The sequence below is a fragment of the Poecile atricapillus genome, chromosome 6 (genome assembly GCF_030490865.1).
Source record: "Poecile atricapillus isolate bPoeAtr1 chromosome 6, bPoeAtr1.hap1, whole genome shotgun sequence".
Taxonomy (NCBI): domain Eukaryota; kingdom Metazoa; phylum Chordata; class Aves; order Passeriformes; family Paridae; genus Poecile; species Poecile atricapillus.
The window spans coordinates 18,212,201-18,234,398 of record NC_081254.1 but is presented as its reverse complement, the minus strand read 5'-3'; the positions used below and the strand labels follow the sequence as shown (position 1 = coordinate 18,234,398).

At 39.8% G+C, this 22,198-nt stretch overlaps 2 protein-coding genes across 13 annotated transcripts in view; both read right to left on the bottom strand.

Annotated features, from left to right (window-relative positions):
• The window catches only part of PPP3CB (protein phosphatase 3 catalytic subunit beta), a 47,384-nt gene extending 37,007 nt beyond the window's left edge, over positions 1–10,377 (bottom strand). For 3 of the 8 annotated variants that reach the window (XM_058842095.1, XM_058842093.1, XM_058842094.1), the window contains exon 1: positions 9,979–10,375. In XM_058842095.1, coding sequence (XP_058698078.1) covers positions 9,979–10,048 — 70 coding nt within the window. In that variant the 5' untranslated portion in view covers positions 10,049–10,375. Of the gene's footprint in view, positions 1–9,978 lie in introns of all 8 variants that reach the window. The other 5 variants (XR_009277917.1, XM_058842092.1, XM_058842096.1 and 2 more) reach the window with 3 other exon arrangements.
• Positions 10,378–19,492: 9,115 nt separating this feature from the next.
• Positions 19,493–22,198, bottom strand: part of USP54 (ubiquitin specific peptidase 54) — a 93,358-nt gene continuing 90,652 nt past the window's right edge. For 4 of the 5 annotated variants that reach the window (XM_058841474.1, XM_058841472.1, XM_058841473.1 and 1 more), the window contains 2 exons: positions 21,629–21,815; positions 19,493–20,916 (listed from right to left, as the gene is read on the bottom strand). In XM_058841474.1, the coding sequence (XP_058697457.1) occupies positions 20,258–20,916; positions 21,629–21,815 (846 nt within the window). In that variant the 3' untranslated portion in view covers positions 19,493–20,257. The remainder of the gene's footprint in view (positions 20,917–21,628; positions 21,816–22,198) is intronic. The other variant, XM_058841475.1, reaches the window with a different exon arrangement.

Genomic DNA, 22,198 nt, shown 5'->3' with positions numbered 1-22,198 from the left:
GCAACTGCCCAGACAGCACATTTGGCAGTCTGCAGCGGTTCAGTTACTGCACAAGTGAAGTACAGATGTGAGCCATGAAAAAAGAGGATACTTCAAAATTGCCACTAAGCAATGTCATGGCACTCAGAATGTTACAGGAAATAAAACTAATCTGAGCCTGTTCTCTCCTCAAGCATACTACTGTTGAAAGAATGACCTAAACAGAAGCAAAAACATTGTGTTTCTCACCATTTAAATACTGAATGCTAAAACAGAAAAATGGGAGGAGCACATCTATTTGACGATAAGAACTAGTAGCATGAATAGACTTGTAGACAAACTATTCATATTTATTTTCTTACCCTCTGAAGTTAAACTTTACATTCCAAAAATCAATGCTTAGATACTCAAAGATTCCCTGACTTCATTTAAATAGATTTCTAGATTACACATTGCTATCATTCTGTTTTATGAAGTAGTAAACATCTATCAATAAAACACCTGATGTATAAATCATACATATTGTTCACTGAGATTAAATTATTTTAGAAAATAAACTAGAGATAGGTCTACTATTCCTTATAAAAGTTTCTAGGTAGGAAGAAGCTGCAAAATGTGCCTCTATATAGTGTAGAATGAATTCACCACTTTTTTGTGAACATAAAGCATTTGCTTAACAAAAGGGAAATTATATGCCTTTCCTTCAGCCTCCTCTATCAGTAATTCAAGTTTCACTCAGGAATGTTAAATTTCCATTTAGTCTAAATGTTACTAAACTTAACTTATTTAAGATATCAAAAGACAATCAATTCTGTTCCATGCACAACTATTTAAAAACAAAAATCTGGCTCTGAAAATAGGAATTAATTATTCTGACAAAATAAATTTATCTAATTTTTAAAAGCACTTAATTATGACCACACAAGCATCAATTCTAATATTCACTGCTTTTCTGAACTTAACTTTCCAACCCTCAGATTCTCTTAATATTATTTTTTGCATTATTTGGAAGTTTATATCAATTTGTATGTGAATTAGTTTTAGGCTCTTTCTTGCCCCAATTTTTTTAATACATTATTTGTGGGCCCACAACTGCCTTCAGCAATTCAAAGCTGAGCTCATCTTTATAGGAGAGACCAGACAACTCACAAAGACTTCTCCTGCTTGAATTCCTTCAGAGGCATTAAAGATCTCACACACTTTCCCAGAACCAAAGTCAGTCACCTCCAAAACACTGTTTTGTAAGAACTGTGCTTCATTAATTCTAGTATTATGCAGATCTACTTAGGTGAAAGATAACTGTTTTGTTCTTTTTTGAGGTTTTTTTTGGTAAATGCAGGGTGTGGCAGAGAATGGTCTGTTGAGGTGCTGTGCTTCATTCTCTTAAGTGCAAATCATTACTACCTTACTACAACTACCAGTGGCTTCAGAATTCAAGAAGACAGCTTCCTTCTGGCAGTTCAGGTATTTCAGGGGTTCTAAGTCCATGGTGAATGAAATTGTCTTCTATTAATAAAGTTCTTATATCTACTAACAAAATAAAGCTTTGTCTATCAAATTATATTCTCTGGGAGGCTAAAAAATCAGCTGTTTTACTCCAGTGTCAAGATCTGTCTCAAATTATTTGAATTAATATACCTACAAAGACTCAGATTTACACATCTCTATCCAGGGTTTGTTATCCATAATGCCCAAAACCCCCAACTGTGGTATGAGAAGTAATTAAGCATCTCTTAAGTTGTATTTGCTTCATGAAAAAATGGAGTCTTGAGACTAGTTCCTCAGAGTTTAACAAAAAATCCTTTTCACACAATACGTGTGTTTTCCCATTGCTCAAGAATGATTTCTTAAGCATAATTTTCAGAGAAGGCAGAATAAAATATGGCTAAAGATTTTAGTCATGATCTGCGTCACCCAGTAAATAAAAAGTAACACATTTTAGAAAAACTGTTTCTTTCCATTTTATACTTTTTGCTCTAGCAAAAGTTAACACTGTATTAGAGTGCATACCTTTGTAATATATTGTAACTGCTTTTAATAGGTTAAGCACCATGATTTTTGAAGCATGTAGACAATTTCTGCAAACTAATGGGTTTAATTAAAACTTTGATGAAGTAGTCATAGAATGTTATAGCCTAAGGAGAAAGAATTGCAGCATGATGTGTTCCAAGACACAAATATAATCCATGTTTCAAAGTCTTTGTGCACAACCTGTGCTCTCGGGACTGTAACAGAATGGTAATTAAGAGGAATTACCCTAAGGAAATAACATGGTGTTGGGCACTAAAGGATTCTCTTCTTCCATTCCCAGCCAAGATAAACAATAGCGAAGTATCTACAGATGAATCTCTAAAGTAATACACACTGCAGTACAAAATAACAGATTATATCTTATTAGTAAAAGTATAGATGTTAATAACAAATGTAACACAAATGTTAACACATGATTTACAACCACAGACAAGATTTTCTAAAACAAACCATTGCTTACTAGTCAAAATTAATCAATTTCACTCTAAAAATACATACAGATGATACAATTTTAATATATTGATCAAAAAATGTAAACAGTAGTGCTGAGGAAGAAAACAGTGAGTAACTTTTGGGACTTGTTAATGAAAATATTTTGATGGCTTTTTATTACTAATTGAATAAACATTAACAAAGAGAAAAAAAACACCTTTCCTTTCTACTGCAGTACTAATAAGAGATATAGAAAGCAAAACCTCTAAGCCCAGTTCTACACTGACTTTCTACAAGCCTCTGGGTACATCAATACCTTACAATAAAGCATGCTGTAGAGATTCAAAGGTTAGCACCAATCTGAAGGGATAAATTCCCAGGATGTAGTAAGAAGTTCAAAGGAGAAAAACTACACTAGTGTGGCACTTTACCCAATATAATAAACCCTGCCGAGAGGTGCAATATGGTAACTAATACAAACACGCTACTTCCAGACCCAGAGCAGATCTCACATTGCTTAGTAACTAAATACAATAGTAGCTAATAAAATCTTCCAGTAGATACTGTAAATTTAAACCACACTGATATATATGCCCATTGCAATAACCTCAGTTAAATCTGGCTTGTATCAGGAGACACGCTGTTGGAACACGCTCATGAAACAAGACGTGATCAAAGCCTCCAGACTAATGTAAGAAAAAGCATCAGGGATCAACCATACAAGGTATTCTACTTACACGTGCAAAATTGTTTCTGTTCTTATGACTGTAAAACTTAAATTATTCTTTTTCTCTTTTTCATAGTGAAAGAAAATTAGCCATTCCTCTTCTATCATCAGGAGCCCATGGTATGTTTCATTAATTTAATTTTGGCCATTAAAATCCACTCAATATCACAGATTGCATTTTCTATTTCACGAATGTTTTTGATTTCACAGATAAAGTCTCACCTCACATTACTAAGGTTACTAAGATACTACAGACATTCTGTTTGCAAGGAATTTGTTGTTTTGGTGATAGGTATAAATGAAACAATATATATAATGCTTGTCTCCACTAAGTGTATAATGTAGCAATACAAGCATGATGTTCTGTGAAAAGGAAGGCCAAATTCCTTCATTTTCTCAGCAGGTTTATTACCATGATATGAAAATGGTCTGGGTATTTTCTGCTGTTTAGTCACCTTTTGTGGTCCTTTAGTTTTATAAATGCAATGCCTCAGGGGAATCACAAAGCCTAACCCCTACTTACATCTTTCTGTTGGTCCCTGGAGTTTTCACACCTGTGCCAACATCTCTACAGAAGTAAAAGATGCAGCACCCATAACTGCTCTGAGGACAGAATATATCCAATTATTCTTCTGCATTGGCAGAACAAATTTGAAAAGAAACAGCATAAAGGCATCACAGATGGTCTGTGGACCAGCAACCTTGAAAATACTAAGATAAGCGCAAATAGACAGCCACATCTACTGGAATCAGAAAGCTACAATCAAAAGCTGACAAAAACCACAAGTTACCCTATTCATCTCAAGCCAAAAACCACAGATCCAGCAATGTGCAAATTAGCAAATTTTGCCAGCATTCTAGAAGCAAGGAAAAATGGTCCTGCAAACCTTGAAACCCAGCAACCCCACTAAAGGTACTATTTATTTTATCCTCACTTATCATGTACTGGTAGCCTCAAAAGTTTCATAGAATTTTAAATCTCAAATAAAACATATATCTTGTATGCCATGGTGCATTCATTCATCTTTTATACTGTGCAGTTTTTCAATTAACTTGGTTCATGATTTTGGAAGTTCCTCACAGGAAAAATACAATTATTTGTTTGAAAAGTATTTAAAGGTACTCCTGCCATTAAAATGGCCATACTGTGTTATGCCAAAAGATTACTTAGTGCTTAAATGCACTTCTGGCAATGATGGATGCATAGATCCTTCCCTCTCCGTACTCTGTTTTTGAAACAGGGTGGTTTATGGATTTTCTCTAGAGTTTCATCCAGACCACCATGTTTATGAGCACTGCTAGAATTATTTTCCAATATTTTGTCCAGATTCTGAATAGACACTTTCATAGTTTTTGTCTCTACTGCACCTTATCGCTACAAATTCCACAATTTGAATTACATGTTATGTGAAAAGGTATTTCAATTTTCTATTTTGTTTGGTACTGCATTTCTCTTTTTCACAGGCAGACAAGTATTACAGTTGCTTCCTGTTCAACTTTTCTATTAAATACAATTCATAATGTAAGAAATACATAACTCTATTCAACCATGCCTTTTCCAAGTCACAGACTTGTCATCTTTGTCATTCCACCTCGCCCAAAAGCCACACTGTACTTCTGAACATATCTTTAGATAAAGAAAAAAAATCAGGAAGATGGAACAAAACTAGGTGCTGTTGTTCAAGATGCACATATAACATAACACAGCATAACATAACATAGCATAACATAACATAAATATAATGGCATGATGATGCAATCTCTTTTTTCTAAATTGCTCATCTAATATTCCCTGAATTCTTATCACACCACTGACTGCCACTGCACTAACATTTTCAGAATATTATCCATACAGATTCTAGTATTTCTTTCCCAACTTCACTGCCTTCTATATTTAAAAAATAATTGTTCTGTCCTTTGTAGGGTCTGCTCTTTCTCTTAAGAGCATCTCCTACAACTTCTTTATGAGGCACTCAGTCTAACAAGAGCTTACTGAAGCATCTCTGCTGTCCTGGGTAAGTGTTACTATTTGCCATTCACTCGGTTTTCTAAAGAACTTGTCAACACATTTAAAGAGCATAGATGACAGATGTTAACCTCCCTCCACCATGGAAGTTTATCACCCATTAACATCCTTTCTCTCCTAAATAATTTTGATCCAGACAAGGATATTGCCTCTTCTGCTTACTTTAAACACTTCAGGGAAGAAACATGATGAATACTTTTGCCTGCATCAACAAGCTAACTGGCTTCTTCAAAATATTCTAACTATTTTTCTTGATTTTCATCTAAGAAAACTGTCCTCTTAAACACTGTATTTCCCGGGGATATAGTTAAGCCACTCTTTTTTATAAGTGCTATAAATCTGTTTAAATTAAATTTATTGATCTGTCCAGATACAGCTGTCCAGTTAAATCTAGAATTTTTTTAAAAAATGCTGCCATGCTCCATCTTTCAGACTCAGAAGATGAGTTATGCCACAGGCTATGGAAAATAAACTCACAATTTTGTACACAAAACCCCCAAAGAATTCCTTTACAGCCACCAAACAAATATCTTCTGATCCTGGGATACTTTTTGGGAACATTTCTTTTGTTGATACATTTTGAAACCACTTACATTTCAATGAGAGAATTCTTTGATCCATTCAGCAATAGGAACTGACTCATGTGCAAAAGAGTCTTTAGTTCCTTAAACAATAAACACACATGTGAGCAGCTGCCGGATTTTTGTGCTCTGGTTTTACCTTCCCAGCCCTCAACTGCCAATTTGCCCTACTGAAATTGAAGCAGGCTTCCATTTTTGGGTGGATTTTTTTGGGTTTTGTTGTTGTTATTTCAAGATTTATCCACTCTAAACATCCCCTGGAACAGAAAAAGACCAGTAAACACTTACTTGTCAGAATTCAGTTCCATTCCATTGCCTCTCCCCCAGAAGAAAACTGTGATTTTTAGTTTGTTGTTTTTGTGGGGGTTTTTTAATATCACCCTTTAATACTCTCTTTACACTGCTGCTTTTCTGGATCATCTTAGAATAATTTCTAGCTGGCAGCATAAATGCCTTACAAAATTTTTAAAACAGGCTTCATGCTGCCTGTCAACTTTTAACCTTTTACCTTTTTTTAAAACCAGACTTGGAATTATAAATTTAAATACTGCAATGATTTCTTTTTCTCCTCACATGGGTGGAATTGTTCAAAAGTAGCTATTAGAGCCTTAATTTAGGAGTCTGCTTGCTCAAGGATATGAGTTACGTTTCTTTGGGTTTCTCTAAAGGTTTGTTTTAATAAGCTTCCATTTAATACTAAAATGATTGTCTGCCAATCAGATTGTAACATGACTTTTATCCAAAACAAAGGAATACCAAAATCTTTCCATTTCCAGAAGAACACACATAATCTCCAAATTTAGCATTAGGTCAGCATGACAAGGTCCCGTGGATTGCATCCCAAGGCCTTGCAACATGCACAGTGGACAAAGTGTAATGCTGGGACGAGAGGAACTTCCAAGTACAACTCTGGGGTGGAACCACCCACAAATGAGTCAGAGAAGCCTTGATGCTTTGCCCTCAAAGAAAAGGCAATGAAGGCTCATCCCTGCCATGCTCAGGGCCACTCTACCAGTGTTAGCTTCCAAGTGCTTCTTCGTCCCTGCCAGGGGAAGCTCCTTTACTTCGAGGCAGTGGAACAGTTGTTTAAGGAGAAAAGATTTTTTGACAAATTTAAATTTGAAAGTCAGGTGCACTGAAAGGTGAGGTGAGCTGACTGAAGTCAGCCAGCTGTCATCCAAAAAGAAAGGCAAATCCAAAGAACCACATAAAGCATTTAAGTATCAAGAGCAGTTTATAGAAAAAATGTTATTGACAGACCATAACTAAAGGAACTGCTTTGTTCCTCAAGACAGTAAAACACTAAGTATCCTTGAAAGATGGAGAGGGTGTCTTAGAAAACAATGAATCAGAACAACAGGTACATTTTCTCATCCCTATTTGGAAAAAAAAAAAAAAAAAAAAAAAAGCAGTAACAAAAGCCTCATCACAAGACATCTTTTGTGAACCAAATGCCAAAAACTGACTTTAGACAGTTCCATAGCTAACCATTAATTTACAGGAAACTCTCTAAGTACAAATTACTTAGGCAATTTAACTAAGCCAGGTAAAAGAAAATTTGAGCTTTTTATACACTTTAAAAGCAATCAATGACCTTTGGTGAAACAATTCATACTTGGCTAGACAAAACAGCTAGACTGCATATTTAAAACTACTATTATGTTTATTTTATATATCTATCTGATATGACATAATACATTATAGCCTTTCAGATGCTTCACATATTTGTAGTTCCCATCAACTGCTAAATATACAAGTCAAAATATGAAGGGGGACACATCCTGATCATTATCCTACCTTATTAGAAAAAATCAGCTACTGATGATATAGTAATTCTATCATTTCCTCTTGAGTGAACATCCCTAGCCCACTTCTGCTAACAGATATTTTGTAAAGAATTCAATTTCTCACAGCCTATGGAATTTAATGGATTCTGTTCCTTATCCCCCTCTTCCAGTGATGCAGAGGAAGAAAATAAAAATTAAATAAAATCAAGATAAACAATGCAAATAACAGCAAGCTTTAGGTCCTGAAATCAAATTTTCTCCCCAAAAGACACAGTATATAGAGAGCATGAAAGCTGAAATATGGAACAATATACAAATATACAAGATAATATTACTACATTTTCTCTGTGGCTTTTCTGAAGAATCTGAGGCATTATAAAAGACCTATTCATTGTATAATAGGAAAGAGTATGGTGAATGTTTCTTGGTATGTGAGAGGCAATGCATCTGTTTGTGACGAGGGATGTGACACAGTTGTCACACTTCAGCATGGTTTCAACAAATCGCATAGCTACTCCCACTTAGGACTGACATAACCTGCAATCTTGCACTTCTGGGGTCACTGTCTAAAAAAAACATTTCCAACTGCACTGCACCTAATGGGGGAGCAGAAACCAAACTACCCTGTCCTTCGTATCAATAACACAGACAGCTTGGCACAACTGGCCAGGCTTTCTCCAGAAGCCAGTGATTCAGCATGATAGGGATGGATAGGACAGGTCAACAGAAGGTATAGAAAAATGCTGCTATATGAACTGGTTGTAACTATGTCAGATGAAGCCATCAAAGACTGATTACCTTTACAATAATTCTGCATCCTAACATCCAGGTTCAAGGAAATACTACAAACTCAGTCAGTAATTCTGCTTAGAATGAAGCAAGTCTTAACTACAGTTTTAAACAAACAGATGTGTAGGTCACATTTTACAAGCTGAATTACTAAGTTATTGGAAATAGCAGGGTTTCCACTGTGCTCAAAAGTATCTGATCACTTACTATGAATTCTTTTATATTGTTTGAAGAACTTAACATCTTACCACAAATTGCAGAAGAGGTACAAAAATTCAGCAGGTCTAAACACCACACACTGAAGAAGCATTAAGTAGTACAGGTTTCCAATAGACTGGTTTTAGCATTTTCTGCTTTTACCCTTATAATTTGTTCAAACAAACCAACAGGTTAAGCAATTCAAAATGAGTAACAACTTATTGCAAGTAAAGCTTCCCAGTTTAATAGAGAACATGCTGATGTCCAAAATATCCAATGGGATTCCAAGGCTTTAATTAATGTCTACTAAGGACAAATGCATCCTTTTAATTTCTCAAGGCCCCTGTTACATAAAAAGTTAAACAACCAGATCTGCACCCCTTCAAACTCAGTCAGACCCTGTGTTCCTAGGAATGTCAATCTTAAAAGCAGACTGCTTGTGCACACCTGTGATTTCCAACAGGCCAGGCCTGACATAACAATTGTCCAGGCTGACACCACCAAAAACAGTGCAATATGAAAACCACTGGGATCAAAATAAAATGATGTGCAACTTGAGTAAACACAATCTGGAAATTCTTTGAAGCACTACCTGTGCTCTACCCTTATCTATCAATTTAGGTTTAACACACATATTTCAAGATGCTCTAGTAGGAAAGGATTATTCTCACAGAAACCAAAAGGACACACTTCGTGAGGTTCAGAGAAAAGAACTATTTTATATCATTTTGGTCGCTAAGCCATCCTAGTTTTCAGTGGATGTATCTACTATAAAATGCTTTACTTTTTCTTCTAATAAGTGTAACGTTTGACTTTTCACAGCTCCCCACGAGATTACCAAGGAAGGCCACAAAGAAATAGATCAAGGTGAATTTCCTCCATCAGAACTGGAACCTGAGAACAGCAGCCAATAGAACGGGCGGCAGCACCTTCCCACTCACTCTTCCGCGGAGCTGTCAGGGACTGCAATTACAGGGCTCTCTCCTGCGCAGCCAGCGGAAAAGCCCCGCAGAGCCGGGGCGCGGAGAGGCCGGGGAGCGGAGGGGCCGGAGCGCGGCGGTGCCCCCGCTCAGCCCCGCACACGCTCCGGGCAGCGCATCCGGCCGGGACGCGCCAGGCCCGCAGGCCCCAGCCACCGCTTCCACCCGCAGCCCCGCCGCCCTCACGGGCCGCCCGCGCCCAGCTCCATCCCCCCGCTCCAGCAGTGCCGACCCCGGGTACCCCGAGCCCGTGCGGGCATCCCACGCCCCCGCACGGTGCCGAGCTGTCCTCCCGTCCCCATCTGCGGGCAGGGCAGCCCGGCCCGCACATGGAGGGCACCGCTCCCCACGGCCGCCCCTCCGCGCCCAGCCAGGCCCCGGCACTCGGGCGGGGGTCACGGCCCCGCCGCGCAGCCATGTTCCCTCTGCGGGACAGAGGAACGCTCACCCTTGACGGCGCGTTCGCTGGAGGCGTGAGGCGTCAGCAGCAGCACCTTGCTCCCCTCCTTGGCGGACATCGCTGGGCGCTGCCGGGCTCCGGCGGCGGCTGCTGGGCGCGGCAGCGCCTTCGTCCGCCCCTCCGCCGGCGGCTGGCGGGGCGCGGCGGGGCGGGCGGGGGCGGCTACAGGCGCCGGGCGGCGGCGGCCCGGCGGAACATGGCGGCGGGCGCGGCTCGCGGCTCCTGGCGCAGCGCGGGGACGGTCCGCCCCGGGCCCGGCATGCACCGCGCCGCCGCCCGCCGGGCACCGCGGGAGCGCGCGGAGCTCCCGGCCCCGACCGGGACCACGGCGAGATTCCCGCCCGACCCGGGGCGGGGCGGGGAATGCGGCCCGGCGCGGCCCGGACAGCAGGGGGAGGCGGGTGAGGCGGCCGGAACGCCCCCGCCCCGGGACGGGCGGGCGCCAGGCCGGGGCTGAGGGGGCGGTGCGGTGGGTGGCCCGGCCCCCGGGGACCCCGCTCGGGCGAGGGCCGGCGGCCACCATGGAGAGCTCCGTGGGGAGGCACAGCTGGGGGAGCGGTGTTGCGGCTAGCGAAGCCCTCACTGCCTCCGCGGAAACCAGCACAGAGCGAGGGGCCGGGGGACAGGAAAGGGCCCAGAGCCTCACCTGGCAGGAGAGGGAGAAGGAAAGAGAAGTTCCCCCTCTGTGAGAACCTGGGCAGAACTTGGAGCAGACTATTCAGCCAAACGTCTCTGCCTTCTCCCTGGAGCTGAACAGGAGTGGACCAAAGAGCGCGGATGGCCCTGGGTGCGGCGGCAGGAGCTGCCCCTCTCATCCCCCAAGGCTGCGCAGGCTGACAGGGGGGCAGAGGCTGCACCACGGCCCGGTCTGGACAAAGGCAGCACATCACAGCCCTTATGTTCTATACAAACCGTGTGAATGTTGTGCAGAGCAGTAGGTCCAGACAGATGCAGGATATAAGACAAGGCTTTGCCATGACTAAAAAGTTGTTACAACTCTCCTACATCTAAGGCAATCTGGCCATTATGACTACTCCATATTAACTTTGCTGATGAAAGAAAGCTTAATTCCTGTTTTCCTTTGTAGCAGCTGTTATCCTCTCTCCTCTGATTTATTGCCGTCTCAGTTGTACTAGTGGAGGTTGGCTGTAGGACTAGCACTGTACTTGAGATCACAGAAATGAGCTGTGTTTAAACCAAACAAAACCCACAAAGCAAAGCAAACCAAACACAAACAACAATCAGCCAACCAATAATCTTCTGATTTGACATCACTTAAATATCAGCCAACACACCAGCCAGATCTAGCAAACATCTAAACATATACATATATACTGCATTTGATTAAATTTGGTTATCTAAAAAATTGTTGCTTTGCATCCCAGCAAACAACAAAGCTCATATGCATAATCTGTACTGAGCTGTGCAATCTATTCCATACAATAAACTAGGAATTTAAGAAAGCAAAGCCATTCAGAAGTACTGGTTTCCAGCAAGATCTTGGTTCTTGCCCCACTCAGGTCCAAGGGAAAAGGATGACACCTGAGGTGAGGATCTGCCAAGCTGAGCATGAAAAACTCTTTGGCTTAACCAAAAGGACACTGAAATTGACCCGTTACACAAGTGCTTGGGTTAACCTTGCTTTTTTTATTGTCAAGCCAAGACAGTACAGCAAGAAACTCTGAATAAAACATCACATAAAAATATTCAAGGAAGCAAATGAAAATTTTAAGGGAATAAGAATTATAAACTCTTGAGGTAATTATTAGTACCATTTGCAAGACTCCAAAGTTTTGGAAAAACAAAATTCTAGTCATTTCATGCCCACAAGTAAAATGTGTGCATGCATGCATGCAAAAAGAGAGCTGGGATATGTTAGAGTATCAGGGAATAAAATCCTGGATAACTATTTTGGATTTAATTGCTAAGCTTTGCAGCAGCAGAAATTACTTTATACCACATGTTCTGCAAATGTCTATCATTGTACAATCAATTTAAAGGGCCTGTTTTTTTAAATAGGACAAAAAGCTCATTTCCTTCAATAGCAAGGATGTGTATCAATTCAGAGTATGCAGGGAGAGCACAGGACAGGAAGGGCAGTAAGTAAATGTCGCTCCTACTGATTCATACATTAGCTTAATGTAAATCTGCTGAAACAAGGAGCAGGGGGAATGAAATCAGTCTTGTATTTAAAATCAAGAGGAGCCCAGTAATAAATGCAGTTTGAACTCCTGGCAGCATGAAACAGCAGAGAGTCCCATATTATAAAGAAATTCATTTGTCCATACATTTCCAAACACATAGGGAGGCAGAGACCTTGCTGAGTGTTGTCAGGAATCTCCACCTCACCTGAAGTGCAGTTGCGAGAGAGATACCTTACTTACTTGAATTGTTCTCTTCTCCCAGGAGCCTGCAGCCATGTTTCCTGAGGTGTGAAGGGGGCTGATGCAGTCAGAATGCTCACTTGAGGAAAAAGCACAGCATAATACTATTTTGTTATGATGCTGTGTCAGAAGGAGACATCATCAGCTTCTAGGCAGCATACCTAGTGCCCTGCGTGCTGAAACACTTTTAGTTATATCCAGGTATTACCTGAAGAAAAGGCTCATATGGATGTAATCTTGCTGGGTTTGCTCCCCCAATACATCAGGTTGATATGAAAAATGGTATTATGTCTCCCTAAAAATCATACATCCTAAAAACATTTTTAAAAAACATTTACCATTTTTATTGTAATAGACAAGCACCAGACAAAGCTGAAAAGCAGAGTCATGTTTTACTTCCTGTTCAGCTTTGCCACCAAGTGGCCAAAGAGAAATCTGGTAAGTTCCTATTCCGAATATTCCAAACCATTACCTAGCTGCTAGCACTGGACTTCTTTCTGAACAACTGCTTTCATAATGAAGAAACAGTTCAGCAGGAGAAGCACATGGAATAACCAAACCAATCCATCTTCTGTACCATGGGGAATGGTACAGAAGAATATGGATTGGTTTGATGATGGATAGCTGATTTCCTTCTGCTCCATCTCAAGGCAGTACCTGCTGAAGCAGCGTGCAAGAGCCATTTAAACAAAAAGGTGTAATGTTAAAATCTAGACTTTTTTGTAGCCCATGATGGTGGGCTACAAGGTATAGTAGCAACTACATTTTAGTTAATCACTGTCCCAGACAAGTGCTGTTTATTGAATCTCAAACAGAAAGAAGTCAGACATAAAAATGATTATGTGAAATATTGTAGCCATCTCTTGCAGCAGGGCAGATATCAGAACAGCCTCTTCTGACTCTAACCGCGACATACCTTAAAAACTGGCACAATGTCCCAGAATCATCTAATTACCCAACAAGAACTTTTTGAAAACTAAGAAGGAAATTGATTCACAGGAGAGAGAGATATATTCCAGATCCCAAGAGAAAGATGCACAGAACAAATCTTGCAAAGATAAACCAGGTCTGAGAGGGGAAGACGTGATATGAGCAGGAGAGTAAGATGAAGACAAAACTTTTAAGAAGCTGTTCCATTTCATCGACTCTCACTAATGACTGTATGAAGCTGTCCTTTCCAAAACGCCAGAAATTGTACTGAGGTTGGTATAAACTGTAGGACTGCTTCAAAACAAAGCATGTATTATATACATCTTGACATACTGCTGCACTGAGTTTCAATATCAATACTTGAAAGCTTTCTTTTAAGAGGGCACAAGATTTCCCTGCTGTCCAAAGTCAGCTATTTTATAACAAACCTCATTATCTGTAACACAGAGGCATTTTTCAGAAAGGTTGAAAGCATTGTCTTAAACCGTTTTCTCCAGCATTACAGTCATTATCACTGAAATACTCCAGCTCCCAATGTCATCCAGTACTGAGAAGCCGCACTGACTTCAAAAGAGAAAAACCAAAACCAAATTATTAGATAGTTGCTGGTATAAAATGACAAGCTACTTTACTATTACAGAGTACCCTGTCCCACTCCCCTCCTGCACACATTTCCTTCACTGACTGATAAACACTGTGAACAAGCTGAGGAAGAACAAACTACATTAAAAAAGTTAGTCAAGGCCACAGGCATTACTTGCAACATACCAGAACTGTAAAAAACAGGCTAAAGCAACCCAACCTTACTCAGGTAATCTCAGGTAACTAATTTCAGGTAACTTTTACATACCAAACCGTACCAGACACTTATTTGATTTAAATTTCACACCTCTAGAGTGATGGTACCTCAAATACTTCTTTAGGTTCCTCAAAACATCACTTTCTCTGATTAAAGCATTCCTTCCCCTGCCCTTATTATCTAGTTCAAACTTTTCCTTCCTTAGCCTTAAGCAATTGCTCTTTCTTCTACCATCTGAGACCAACCAATTCCCTCTCTTCATTTATCTTACTACCTTAATGATATTAATAGACTATTAATAGTCACCTCTACTCACTTTAAAAATTGAGTTCACTTTGCTTTTTGCTGCCCTCCTTTGTGTTCTCTTGCTTCCTCAGCGCCTCCACAAGCAAGAGACTTAACTGACAAAGTACTCAAAGTAAGCAGGTCTATGTATAGGTCCGTGCAAAAATCCCCCAAACTTACTACTGCTCTGTAACAGGAAAACTATGATAGAAAACAGTGTGATACGTTTTACTACTTTTTTAACTTTGGTGATCCATGAACACAATGTCCTACAGATCGGAGAAATCCCATTAATCCGTTTTAAAGGAAAATGTCCGGGCAACAAACCCACAAAAAGGAGATTTGACAACTCAGTTGCTGAAGAGTTCACACACTCTTTTCTCATTAACACATCTGGCCATCCTGACTATGTGGTGAAAGTGCAACTATGCTTTTGGCTTACTTCTCTGCATCCTTCTCCCAAGCTCCTGAGACCAAACACCGTGAAGAACTAGTATGAATTAACTGTTACATTAAGACTGGATGGGGTTGAAGAAAGGGTTGAACAAAAAAATAACCTTCATAACTGGGCAACTCTGAGGTCACAAGAAATGAATGCAGAAATGGATAGCTCAAGGATATCAAAATAATCCACATAAACATTTAAAAACTCTTCCACTATGTATTTTGTTCCAGTAAATTTGTATGCCAATAGACAATTTTGAAACCACTGGAGAGATGTGGGCTTCCCCCCAACCCACCATAAGAAGTCATTACAATTTTATTTTGTTATCTGTACCACTAAACTCTTCCCACAAATTACAACCTTGTGTTCAAATCAGTAGCTTCCTGATCAGTCAAGACTCCCACACACATACCTTCTACTCTCTCTTCAGATGCATATGGTGTCAAAAACCTGGCTTCATACATCTTCTACATTAAATAGCTTCTTTTATGCCTCTAAGGGCAGTTATCCAAAAACAGTCTACAGCACTGAAATGGTTATTTAATGTCAACTGAGATTTTTTAATCTATCTGAAGAAACCAACTGAATTAACAAAAGAAAGGGAATCTTATTAGGAACCATTAATACATAGTTCCATGAACAACTGGTCATTTCTTCTTAAATGTACTTTAAAATTAGACGATTTCTGAAAACTTGTAACTGACTTAACTGTAATATCATATTGACTTCAATTTGATTGACATGTTTTAGATCTTGAACAAAAGTCAGTTTGAACCTTCACAGAGATACTTGCTGTTAACATGCCTGTACTTTATGATGCTCTCATCAATTTAAGACAACCTTGAATAGTTTTATTTATTTATTTATTTTTGTAAGCAGCAAGAGTTCTATGCTTGGAGCTCCCTCAATTGACAGTCACATAGTAACTAGTATAAATTTTGAGTAAAACCCTAGAATGATAGATAACCCCAGACTGCCATCAAAATAATTTTCCCCGAGTTGAAAAGAGGCTAAAATCTAGCAACATTAAATGATTCTTTCGGTTATTACTGAAGTATAGCTTATTGTACTCATTTTTCTCATGTGTTCCTATTTAAAATTATTTTGATTAGTGATATATGCACACATGAAACTTGTCAAGCCTATGATTAACTGGTGCACCATCTGGGACTGGGACAGCCAAACCTTAAGATAATCCTCCTTCAACAAACCTAATGTAAGTTAGTTTACAAACAGACACTTGACCTTATTCATGAGTATAAGTTATTCAGTTTTTACTCACTCAAGAATTAATATTAAAACAATTCTATTGATGCCAGTAAGGAAGTTTGTGTTTCTTCAGAAGAAGAAACACATTTGCATCTGCTTCCACAAATATGCTAGTGAAAATATCAGCGCTCTCAAATGACTGTATAGCTGGTCTTAGTATTTTTCCATTAATGAAAAAGCAATCTTTAAAACATTTCCAAGTTATATTATTTTGGTTTTAAAGGATAAAAAAAAAAATTCTACTTTTTATTAAAAAAAATATTTATTCTATAGAAGAATGATACAGCTAGCAAGAGAATTAAAAAATTATTGATCTAACATGCTTTTTCTAAAACATTTTATGAAACCTTAAAGGTAATTCCATCAGCGATAATAATGGTGAAGAATTAGCCTTAAAAAAGCCTTATGGATACATAACTAGACTTGACAAGATTCTGGACTATGCAGTGATAAAATGCTAGAGGCAGCAAGGACAGATGGATGAAAATATACTTTTGCTTTTTACCAGGCACAGCACTGAACAGGAGACAGCACAGTGGTAGGAGACTCCAGAACACATCTAACTTTAGTGAAGTGTTTGCAAATCCCAAGCACGTTTTTATCTTTGCCCAAGCTGGCACAAACACCGACTGAACCTACACTGTTTGTCCAATGTCTATTTATACATATAGCAGCAGTATGTAAGTGCTTCTGCACAGTTTCATTTACCACAGCAGGAACATAACCAAAGACTGCTACACAGAACATTGCCTACTTTCTCCATCAGTTAATCTTCCCTTCTCAAAAGCTTCAGCACCCCATTACTGCTGAGGACCATCTCTGTGCAGGAATCTATCCACTGAAAGAAGGCAGGAAAATTTAGACTGATTACTGAGTGTTCCTTGAAAAGAGACACATCTGAGCGAAGATATGCACACATTTCCTTTCATTCTGCCTTTGTCACCTATCCATCTGTTCCTTCCTATTCAAATCCATCCTTTTCTTTTGCTTTCCTCCTTCTCCTTACACCTCTGCCCTTCCCCTCTCCTACATCACATTAGATGCAAAACCTGCATGAATTCCAGTATTCTGGAATCTTGCCTGTACCTTTCAACCCAACCATCACTGGTAAATCCATTCCAGCAATGTTAGCAATCAGGGGAAATTATCAGTAAGGCAGTTCCTTCCCTCTTCCTAAATCCACCCATCTTAATGTGGGTACAGTAGCCCTGGTTAAAAAGAAACAGGCACACTCCATTTGATCACATGTGCTGCTCAGCAGGTCTGAATATGATTTCCACAAAGAGCGGGTACAAACTTTGGTGCCTTTGAGAGAAGTAACTGTACTAGGTAGATCCTTTTCCAAACACAGAAGGATCATACTTACACAATTTTGCTACTGCTAGGACACCAAGTCATCTTTCATTTTATTATTGCCTTCTTTTGCTCCCTACACAGGTCTAAATGCATATTATGAACACCGTAAGAGATCATAGAAATATAATGAGTAAGAATTTTATTTTTAGCAGAACTGATATTCACTTATTTAAAAAAGGTGCATTTAAGTGTATATGGCATTCTTTTCATTTCATTCCATCCAGTAACATACTCCTCAGCCAGGGACTAAGAAAAGGTTATATTGCATCAAAGCTTACAAACTGTTAACTCTTAAGAATCCTAAATAGCTGCTGAATTCCTGTGGGAATCCCCTCCTCACCCTTCCTATAGGCAACAGTGAACTTTAACAAGCTATTAAACTACTACATAATTGATTTTTGTATGGTATAAATATCACTGAAAAGACAACTTAGTCAAATGAATTATAAAGTAAATATTATCTTACTGACCCCTTACTAAAATTTGCAGGCACAAGCTAAAGCAACACTATTTTTCCAGTCTCATGTTCTCTCCCACATTAAAGATATTGCTGAACGTAATTCAGGCCTCTGGTTAACTTCACAGAAAGCAACCGATACACAAAGAACACTTAAAAACCAGTTTTGAAACCTGGTAGGTAGAACTGTAATGGAAGAAACACAACAGTTCTCTTAATAAATGGATTATTTTAATAAATGCCATCAACTCAGAACTATTCTGCAGAGCTTTATGTAAGTATATTTCCATTCTTTCCTGGTAGCTAGGACATAAGAAAGCTAAGCATGCATGTTGTCTTCAGTTGCAAGTTTCGTATTTTATATTGATTCTTGAAGTGATTACTTTGTACTTTACTTTGGCAGCTTGTTTTTTTTAGATTATCAAGACTATTAAGTCTCAGTCTGCAATCTGAATTCTTACAGTTGTAAGAATAAAGTTGTCAAGCAAAGTGTCGAATACTTAACCATGTCCTCATTTCCGTCCTGGGCTACTGCAGCTTTCACCAACCGCTGAAGGTATCAAAAAGCTGAAAACAGAGGTGGCTGTGCTATGAGGGACTAGCAATTCTGTATCTGTTGGGAAAGCTCAATCAGTTGTTTCAAGTAAAATATAAACTCCATTTGGTCATATTCAGAAAATTAGTAAAGCTGGCAAAACTATTATGTAAAAAAACCAAAAATCATAAAGGTTTTTTTGGAATAGAGGGGTGGGAGAACAGAGTGTTTCGTTCTGGTAACCATTGCTAGTGGAGCAGTTAAGTACAAAGAAGTGTGCAACATAATCCCAAATGTAAAATGTAGTTACAGGAGACTGCAACAACAACAGGAGCAATAGTGGTAATTTAGGAACAAGAAACTGACAAATTACACTAAGTGAAATGAATGAGGCTCAATCTCAGGCTAAACTGCAATAACTGATGGGATTCCATCAAGCCAAGCATGAAATGAGAGCGAAGCCCTTTGATCATGGAGCAGGAGCACTGAGAATGACAAGGCAGAGATGGGGCAGGGCAGAGCAGGCATTCCACCAGCATTGGCACTGCCAAAGCTCCAGCCCTGCTCCCAACAGAACCACGGACCAGGACAAGCATGGAACAGAACCCCCCCCCATGCTTCTGAACACCTAGGAACCACCACACCTGAAAGGATCTGCAGGACCAGGAGTGCAAGTGTGTTTAAAATAACATTTCTCACCACACCAATGATTTCTAATGATTTTTCTGTATACCTGCATACACCACCATCCTGTATAGATGTAGTAGTTTCCCTTAAAACAAGTCAGTCTCAAAATACTTTTCAAAGGACACTTATTTTCCATTATGAAGAGAAATTTAAGTGCTGGGTAGTAATCAAATACATCAAGTCCTGAGTCAAAATTAGGCATGTCCTCCCAATCTAAGTCTTGATATAATGAGCTTTGTTAATGAACTAGAATAAACAACTTAGTTATGTTTGTTCATATGTAAGAAAATTAATCAGAAGTTTCCAGCCAACTGAAGAGTAAAGCTAAACAGAAAAGAAAGCTCAAACGCAGACAAGTAAATAGAACTATTTTCATAGATTTATTTGAAAAATACTTACAAAAGCAAGTATGCTTGACACTAAAATAGTTAAACTTATTCTGTGTTTACATTGGTGTAGTTAAGCGTGCAGCATTAACAGTCTTTTCTGTTTGAAGCATTGTTAGTTTCCTTTAAAGAAGTGGAGAAAATTGGGGTTTACTAATGAACAATGTCTCCCTGTCACTTCCTCTGCAGCTACTACAGCTGTGATCTCTGTATGAGATCTCAAAACACTGAAAACTGTGCTTGCTTTACTAACTGCCACCTGTCCAGTACAGTTTACTGGAACCTGGAAGGTGGGTCAGTTTTTTTCCCCTAGGAAGGAACAGGAGAGATGAAGGAGAAGAAAACAAAAGGATTGGTTTCTTTTTGTGAAGAATTTACCAAAGCTACATTTCATGAAAAAGAGTCCTTAAAAATGTCCTTTTGTTAGTTGCCATCTTCCTTCAAAACGTGCACATGCTTCTGAACTTACCCGTAAGCCAATTACCATTCCTATAGCACTTGTTTGCTAGGAGAGGCCAGGACTAGAATACTTAAGATTCCCCATCCAGACAGCAGTTCAGTAGTGTCAGAAACAAAATACAGTGCAATTAGTTTCCACATACTGTATAGCTACATTTTAAGACAAAACTGGCACAGATACTGATTGAAAGTTTCCTGTCTCCATGCAATCCACACTCTGGCAACAACCACAGTCCACAGAGTGGTGTGCTGGGGCACATGGAGAGGATGGGATCTCACCAGCCATTATTTTGCATGGTGCCAGTAGCTGCTGCTGCTCGAGCCAGCATATTTCTGTGTGCCTCAGAAGCAGAAGAAACAGTCCCATCTATCGCATGCATTGGCAGCATTCGCCTTCTGCCAGGCTGAGGGGTGTAGCTGTTCTCTCGCCAGTCTTCTTCTGGAGGCATATCAACCCTCCTTGGACCCGGGGCCTTAACACAAGAGGGGGGCACAGGACAACCTTGAGAAGCACCGGGATCCCAAGAAGGCTCACGTGGTATTCTTAAAGTGCTGTAGTCTGTGCTGGCCGGTAGTCTGCAACCGATGGTGTGAGATTCATGTGTGGGATGTTGTGAAGGCTGCTGGAGGAAGCCTTCCTGTAAACTCTTGCCTGGCTGGCCAGCATGTTTCCCCCAGAGCATTGTTCGCTTATCTGGTAATGTGGCTGTTTGCCCGGCGGTATAACTTGTGTTCAGCAAACGGCCAGAGACACTTGATGCTCCACCTCCTAAATGCAAATTAACAAGAGGCTTTTGTCCCTGGGAGAGGGTGCCTTTGGGTACACAAGGGAGACTCCCACAGCTCAGTGCCACACCTGGGTAGTCTTCACCTTGGAAAGCTTCACCCCTGTCAGGCATAACCAGAAGTTTCTGGATGATGTTCTTCTGATCTCCTGAAATAAATTTTTAAAGAAGTTTCCTTAGTTATAATTTTTTATTTCATCCTCTCTGAACTATCAGCTGTGGCCAGCAGGTGACAGAAGAACAATGAAATCACTAGTACATCCAGTTATTGGCTGACATGCAATTCTGAATAAAACCTAGCTGTACCTTTTCCAGCATTTATTTTCCTCACTGCATTTCCTCTCCTTATCCTACTGCAGCTGCTGTCACAGATTTCTTTACTAGCCCCTTGTTTCATCACAGAGGAGCCCAACAAAGTATTCCAAGGCTGGTAGAACAAACTGGTTTTGATGCTGTCACAGGAAAATAATTCTCATGCAGGAAGTAGTTATTTCCACTGGCATATGTGTGATTTGTGGGAATTAGTAACTTGTGGAAGTACTCTAATACCTGGCAACAAGGTGGTGGGTCTTACTGCTACTTTTATATTAAAGAAAATAACTGACAAAAATATAGATAAGATTTTATATAAAGCCATCATAATGTTTCCATAAAGGTTATTGGCTTTGGTTATGTACATTTAGCACAGAACCACAGAAAAATTCTGAAGGGCAGAGAAGAAGAAACGTGATTTGTCCTTCCAGATTTCTGGAGGAATTCAGGCAGATGGTGAAACTCCATTATGAGAGACAAGAACTGAGAAGCTGTACTTCAGCAATATTTCTGATCACGAAGAAGGATGAAAAGTCCTGTGATTATTACCTGACAGTTTACGTGCCTTGCCCACCATGCTGGGCATCAGTACATCATGGGGTGGGTGCTGCACCTGGTTTGGGTTGTGCTGGGGATCAAAGGGAAATACAGGAGGATCATGGGGGAAAGGAAGGGAAGTGGAGCTGGAAGAACGGTGGCTGGTGTCCACTGGCATTTTCCTCGTATTTGGTGCTTCCTTTTATAAAATGAGAAAGGAGAAGAACAGAACATAAAATGATGAGTAAACACAGAGTTGGGTTGAAACAAGCAAAGGTGGTGTTGATCCAAGGAAGTAAGGGATGAGTCACTGGAACAAAAACATGCATCTGTATGTGAAAGAGACAGACAAATAAAAATTGCATCAATCCAGTAAGGCTCTTACTGAAGTGGTGGGCTACTTAGGATCATTAGACTGGAATTACACCAAAAAGAAAAAGCCAAAACAAACACAAACCACTCCTGGAGGTTTGGCTGACAAACTGAATACACAAAACAATGTCAGGCCAGTCAGCATTGGAAATGTTATACTATGCAATCCATGAAAGAGTATTGTTAATTCTTCCTTTCTATTTTCTAGCA